The 7814-nt window shown below is 33.9% G+C and overlaps 1 protein-coding gene across 1 annotated transcript; it reads left to right on the top strand.

Moving 5' to 3' along the window:
- The first annotated feature begins 1210 nt into the window (after nucleotides 1-1210).
- On the top strand, nucleotides 1211-2805 carry LOC102880988 (zinc finger protein 501). Its single transcript, XM_025042239.1, has one exon. The coding sequence runs from the start codon at nucleotides 1248-1250 to the stop codon at nucleotides 2739-2741; it is 1494 nt and encodes a 497-aa protein (XP_024898007.1). The 5' UTR covers nucleotides 1211-1247; the 3' UTR covers nucleotides 2742-2805.
- The last annotated feature ends 5009 nt before the right edge of the window (nucleotides 2806-7814 follow it).

Here is a 7814-nt window from a genome sequence, read left to right as displayed (position 1 = left end):
GTCTATGAATGGTAGGACAGTCACAGTATAAATGATACAACTAAGGTCTGTCTCCTTTGAAACATTTCTTCCTAAGCTCCTGGTATTTGCTTTGACCTGTTATAATCTAATGTTTTTTCATAATTATTTTCAAAGTATTGACTATTTTTGCCTTATAACTGATAATTAAATGATACTCTGTATTTAGGGAATTGATCTAATACTCTCTATTATATAACTAGAATGAAATAATAGTTGAGATTTCAGAAATTCTTTCCTAATTCTTAATCTTTACAAAAATGTGTGTTTACCTGAACCAGGTATTTCAGAATGCAATGATTCTCAAAAAAATAGGAAAAACGATTTTCATTTTTCCTATTGTGTTTCTCTCCTGGAATGTGAGTTCATTTTTTACTTCTTAAAGAATAATTCTTTAGAATTTCAGAGACTATTATTCTGTATAACTGGGGTTACTTATTAACTACCTGCTAGATTTATCATGGGTTACCAATTTATTATTATGTTATATGCTGATATTTTTGGTATCTTTTTTCTTGCATTATATCTCCACACATTATTAAACACATTATTAGTAAGCACACTTTATTATAAAGATTAAGAATTAGGGAAGACAGTCTGAAATCTCAATTATGATTCATGCTTCTAGTTTTATAACAGCCAGTACATAGATTAACTAACTGTGAAGTATCACTTATTTATTCAATTTTACAGCCAAAAACTATGTATAGCGTATAGTGTATGCTTTGAAAATTTATATTTAAGGTCTGAGAAAACAGTAACATGAAAAAAGTTATAAAACAAAACTAAAAAAATTGTATATTGCAATGCTGTTTAAAGACTGTGTTTGAGAAACTTCAGAACTGTATTCATTATATTATTTTTTTGTGTAATTATGTAATTTAGTTTAAAATATTTATCTCCTAACTCTGATAGGAAGCCTTACTGTTGGATTTTCAATCAAGGAATTACCACCAAGATGGGACATTCATAAAGATGAATTATACCATCTAATGATATTGGAAAGAAATGATAGCCATGTTATCAAGAATTGTATCTTCAAGGAAGTCTGGGAAAATGTGCATGAGTTTGAGAGTGAGTGGGGATATGATGAGAGAAGTTATAAAGAAGTGCCTTTGACCCATAACAGAAATCTCACTCGTAGAAAAGATCAACAGCATGATAAATGCTCAATTAATTTTTCTCAAAAGGACAGTGTTTCTGTAAGAAATAGTACATACCAATATTTCATGCATGACAAGATTTTTATAAGAAATTTCTTACAACTGAAAAATAACTTAAGCAATACTGAAAACAAGTATGTAAAATGTTTGGAAAATAGAACTGGATTAAGTTTGCAAGCACACCAGCCTGACCTGCAGAGATTTCAAACTGAGGAGATAATTAATGAATGCAGTCAAGTTGAGAAGTCTGTCAACAATTGTTTCTCAGTTTCATCATTTCAAAGAATTCCTTCTACTGTCAAAAACTTTTGTAATAAATATAGGAAGATTTTTAAATATCCTTTGTTACCTGCACAATACAAGATAACACAACATACTACAGAAAAACCTTACAAATGTAGTGACTGTGGGAAGGCTTTTTCTAAAAGCTCACAACTCATGAATCATGAGAGAATTCATTCTGGGCAGAGACCTTATAAATGTAATGAGTGTGGCAAAGACTTTATGTTGCATTCACATCTTACTCAACATAAGAAAAGCCATACTGGAGAGAAACCTTATAAATGTAATGTGTGTGGCAAAGCTTTTATCCAGAGTTCAAGCCTTATGAAACATCAGAGAATTCACACAGGAGAAAAACCTTATAAATGTAATAAATGTGGTAAGGCTTTTAGCCAATGTTCACAACTTAGGAGTCATGACAGAACTCACACTGGAGAGAAACCTTATAAATGCAATGAGTGTGGCAAATCTTTTACCCAATTTACAAATCTTACTGCACATCAGAAAATACATACTGGAGAGAAACCACACAAATGTAATGTGTGTAGCAAAGCTTTTATCCAAAGATCAAGCCTTGTGGAACATCAGAGAATTCATACAGGAGAAAAACCTTATAAATGTAATAAATGTGATAAGGCTTTTATTGCACGTTCACACCTTTGTAGTCACGAGAAAGCTCATACTGGAGAGAAACCTAACAAATGTAATGAGTGTTGCAAAGCCTTTAAAGACCGTTCACTTCTTAATAAACATAGGAGAATCCATACTGGAGAGAAACCTTACAAATGTAACAAGTGTGGTAAAGCTTTTACCCAATTGGCACACCTTACTATGCATCAGAAAATACATACTGGAGAGAAACCACACAAATGTAATGTGTGTGGCAAGGCTTTTATACAAAGATCAGGCCTTATGGAACATCAGAGAATACATACAGGAGAAAAACCTTACAAATGCAATGAATGTGGCAAAGTCTTTCGTCACAGTTCACACCTCATACGTCACTGGAGAATTCATACTGGAGAAAAACCTTACAAATGCAATGAGTGTGGCTTAGCCTTTATGGAGCGTTCAAATCTTACTCAACATAAGAAATTCCATAGTGGAGAGAAACCTTACAAGTGTAATGAATGTGGCAAAGGTTTTACAGAGCGTTCACATCTTAATAAACATGAGAGAATCCATACTGGAGAGAAACCTTACAAATGTAATGAGTGTGGCAAAGCTTTTACCCAATTTGCAAACCTTAAAAGGCATCAGAAAATACATTCTGAATAGAAACAGTATACACGTAATTTATGAGGCAGTGCCTTTTATTCAAAGCACAAGCTTTGTGCATCATCAGGAGAATTCTTAGTAGAAAGAACTTTACAAATATAATGATTGAGACAAAACTTACGCAAGTGTTCAAAACTTACTCCAAATCAGAGACTCTATTGTGAGAGAAATAATAGAAAACTAATTATCACAAAGCCTGTAATCCAGGCTGATACCTCAGTTGATATCAGAGTATACATCCTTGAGAGAAACCACGCAAATTTAATGTACAGCAAGGCTTATCCAAAGTTAAGCCTTGAGGAACGCAACAGGATTCTTACTAGAGAGAAACCTTACAAATATAATGTGTGATGGGTTTTACAAAATTGTGAACTTTGTGGTCATGAAAGAATTCATATAAGATAAAAACATACAAATGTGTTAAGGTCTTTAAGCAAAGACCTCAGGATACCCCTAAACCTCTACTGGACAGAGATATTATAGATATGAGGGTGGTAAGTTGTTTAACCAATTATCTCAATGGATTACACATAAGAAAATCCATGCTGAGGGCACTAGGTCTATTAGGTTTGAAGATTAACCAACTTCAAATGTCAAATTCCAGAGAATAAAAGTTAAAGTTATTTAAAACTCACGAGATGATACATGTCCATGGAGCAAGGGCATCTGTGATAAGTATTAATTAACTTCAGTTTACAAAATGTTTTTATTTATTTTGGAAAGGCTACATTATTTTTGATGACTTAGAACTTGAAGTTTTAAATCTGTTGATGTTATACTTTCTTTACATGCTTCTCATGTCTCACCATGATGGTCTCAGGGAAGGGATCATTAAGATGAAAGGACCTACTTCATTAGGTGGGGTTTATTCGGATCCATGTAACCTGGAAAGACAATGACACTAATTTTAAGATGTAAAAGGTATAAATTTGAGAGCATGGGGAGTGGCAGAGAATAGATGTAAAACTATTATCTAAATTATCGTGCAATTTAAGGTGATTGCCACTTCTCTAGATTTACTAGTGTGACTGAGGGCCTCTGCTGATGACTATAGGAAAAGCTTGCTCTACCAGATGATTAGGAAACAGTGGGCCAAGACATTGAGAGAATGAGATTTTCATGTGAATAGAATAATGGGATACATGAGATGGCATACATGGTAGAAAAAATGGAGGTGGAATAATGGTCTTCCTTCCTTTTGAAAGTTAACAGCTGTTATAAGTTAATGAAAATTCATGTTATTTTTGGAAACTGAAGACACAAAGTCAGTAGAAGACAGTTTAATCAAAAGAACCAGAGTACACCTATGAGGGATTTACATTTGGCCATAGAAATTCATTTGGATACTTAGAATGCATCGTATTACTTATGTCTAAATAAGTAAAACATAATTTTGTTACCTTGAAGAATTATGTGTCTTCTATTCACACGTGCATATTCCCCCTCACTGTGGCATATTATAATGAACCTAAATAGTACATCATTAGGCACTCTGTTGAAATGATATTTATAATTTGTATTTGAGTTGTACACTCCATAGTATATCCCACATTACTTCTATAGCTATAATTAAAATACCAGAGTACAATTTTAGAATCTCATGTGCTAAAACCATTTTTCCTGTTCTTGAATATACACCATATGACTATATTTCTACATGTCTTTTTTTTTTTTTCCTGAGGTAAGACTCATGGGTTACACCTTTACATCAAATAAAAATAGAATGTAGTAAGCATATGGAAAAGTTAGGGAATAAAAGAAAATTTCAGAAGAAGGATGAAAACACTTTTTTTGTGTTTTGAGTGCTCAGGGGGATAATTCCAAAAGAGTAGTGTTCGTGAGTTTCTTAGGAACATACAAAATTGGATTTTAAAAAATAAATTAGAGATTTCATATATTCACTCTCTAACACATTTTTATTAGTTTTCACTTGTGTTCCACTGGAATAGGATGGAGCCCCATTCAAAGTCTAGTTTGGATATTAAGAGTGATGACTCCATATACTAAAGTGTGATAATACTCCCCTTTCTGGGGAGAGCAGGGTAGACGTCCTCATTTGTTCTAAAAATGGCTAGAGAGGAGGGAATGGTGATTGGCTTGTGTTACCAAGTGTTGCTGTGGTGCTGGTACTCACTTGTGGCCCTGGGAGGGGCAGCCCCTCCCCCAGCCAGCAAGACCCCCTAGATGTCAAAACTGTAAATACATTATTCCACTCCTCCAATGTAACATTTATGAATGCCTCAACATTTTTTATGTTTTACTTTAAAAATCATTTTCCAATTACAGATGATGTACAATATTAGTTTTAGGTGTACTGCAATGTGATTAGACATTTTTATACCTTACAAAGTGATCACCCTAAGATATGTAGTACTCATCTGACACTATACAATTATTACAGTATTATCGACTATATTCCTTATGCTGTACTATTTTTTACATCCCCAAGACTATTTTTACAACTGGCAATTTGTACTAAATCCCTTTCATTTTTTTCACGCATCTTCCTAACCCCACTCTCATTGGTGACTATTAATTTGTTCTCTGTACTCATAACTCTATTGGTGAGTAATTCATGTTTGTTTGTTTGTTTTTAATCCATTCATCATTTGATGACGCTTTGAGCTCTTTCCACATTTTGACAAGTGCTTCTACAAGCAGTCTTTTAAAAGATATTTGGTAGACATATGTTTTCACTTGAGTATATTTGTAGAAGTGGAATTGCTAGTCGTAATAATGTAGTTTATAAGAAATGTATACTTGGTTATTTAGATGATTAATGAAGTATTTCCACCCTATTTGGCAAAATTGGTTTTATGGTTTTGCATTGATGCAAGGTGGTTGAGAAATTAGAACACATGGTCATGTATCAGGAATATTGGAGTAATCCTCACCATACTTAAAAGGCAAATCAGAATATTTATTATATATAGCATCTTCTGTGTTGTAAAAAATAAATAAAGGTTGGAATGGGGATACCCATAGTATATGTTTTTAATATAATTTTGACTTAAGATGAAAAAGCATTGTAGATACAGAAAATAAAATGAATAAAAATGAAAACGAAAATTGAAAACTATAATGTAACACAATTCATGTCTTTGGGAACAAACATAACTTTAAAATAACCATTTTAAACGTTCCCCTCAAATATATTCTGTGTTCCCAAGGAAATCCTACTGAAGTCTCTACTGCTTCATGGGAAATACTAATGTAGATGCCCAAATGATGAATGTTGCTAATTGTGATATAACAGTTATAAAACTATCTACAGTCCAGTATTAAAATACATTTGAGAGTGATATTAAGACTATTCTACTACAAGCCTTTTGCATATTTCTCACTTTACGGTGGATGGCATGATGAAAAACATCTCAAAATTGATTCTTTCATTTTCCTATCCTGATACTAGAATCAGAATATTTATATTAAAACTTAGAGAATTATTTAACTTTGTTTAGATTCAGATAGAGTTTAAAGGAAGTTAAGTCTGTAAGTCAGAAAACGCTAAGGACTGTAATAATTTTTGCCACTTATTTGAAACACCTAGGGTTATGTGGAGTGTTATACTCTTAGAATAAAAAACAAAGTCAATTGATATCTCAATCATCCTTGACTACCTTGTCAGTTAACATTTAACAAGGTATTTTAATTTGGTCTGTACAATGTTTTCTCTAATATCTCTTTTACTTTTCTCTGTTATTGAGGTATGAATATGACATTTAAAATTCCCATTAAAATTATAGTGGCCATTAAACTTTTTAAAAAAGTCCTAAGATTATCACTTCTTTATGTAAACCAGACAAAGCCTAATACTGAGAAGTATTTTGCCTCACTCTTTTTAGTTATTAAGCATCCATTTTGTTTGTAAGAGGAGAGAGGGCTGAGTGCTCATGGAAGTAGAATAGGCAGAGAGGATTGCCTGGAGGATCTGTCACAATGACGGGCAACATATGTCTAGATAATTGAAAATTAAAACTCTAATGGAAATAGAATATAAAATGGAAGGAATGAAGGTAGTAATATAGGAAGAGGATTCTTGAAATTAAGATTTCAAAGGTGGTAGAGTTACTGGAGATAATGAGATCCATCTGTAACCTTGACATTGGGAGGTCACTGTAGGTAAGGAAAAGAAAAAAGGTCATTGACAGTATACCATCAGCTTTCTCGAAGTTTTGCTATGGTAGCTCATATCCCTGGATTCTCGTTGGCTTACAACAACAAACCTTTGTTTCCCTGTCATGTTGTATCTATTATTCACCTCTTGCTTGGTTCCATAATTTGATTTTGGAATTCAGAGTAAACTTTCCAGGACTGTAGCAGAGAGAAGACATGGTTACAAGAAGCAAAAAAAGGCTTCCATTTAAAATTAAAAATTGCTATTCTCATACCACTTTGGCCTGGGAACACACAAAACCAAGTCTGCCATTAAGTGGACAAGGAAAATGCAATCTTATCATAGGGAAGAAAGAGTTGCGTAAGTTATATGGCCAAGTTTTATATCAAAGGACAGAGTGTGTAATCGCATGGGGGGTGGGGGGGGCGATCATTGGAAATAATATTACAATATGTGACAGTGCAGCACAACAAATGTGCAATTTTCCTGGGTGGAATGTGATCATAGCTCTATTTCATGAGAAAACAGGTACGAGGAATAATTTTTTCTTGACTCCAGTTCCTCTCCTGAGAATGGGTATCCAGTCCCTTGTATTTCATTGTTCTTGTCTTCACTCAGTCACATCTAATAGACTATTAGAAACTGCCTTCCTTGTGCGATAGGCAGCTTTCCTCAGCTACTTCCCTCAGATGCAGTGCTTAAAGTGATTTAAGTTACACTTTTTAAGTATAAAGATAGTTTTTTTCTGTTTTTGCTTTCAAGAGTTTAGTACTTATAGTACTCAAAAGGAGGGGCACCCCATAGGACATCGGGCCAGGCGGGAAAGTGCGGGGTTGGTCAGGAGTCAGAAGGAGCAGCGAAACGCATGGCCCAGAGCTCTTCCTGTGTTTTGTGGTGATCGAGGCAGCGGAGTAGGGCCTCGGTGTGTGTGTTAGATAAAGGAGGTGGAGGGGGGA

Source organism: Pteropus alecto, unplaced genomic scaffold (genome assembly GCF_000325575.1).
Source record: "Pteropus alecto unplaced genomic scaffold, ASM32557v1 scaffold122, whole genome shotgun sequence".
Classification (NCBI taxonomy): domain Eukaryota; kingdom Metazoa; phylum Chordata; class Mammalia; order Chiroptera; family Pteropodidae; genus Pteropus; species Pteropus alecto.
This window is presented reverse-complemented; position numbering and strand designations above follow the sequence as displayed.

What these genes read in the sequence shown, in the direction of transcription:
- LOC102880988 (XM_025042239.1), top strand. Translation starts at nt 1,248, where the DNA reads ATGCATGACAAGATTTTTATAAGAAATTTCTTACAACTGAAAAATAAC.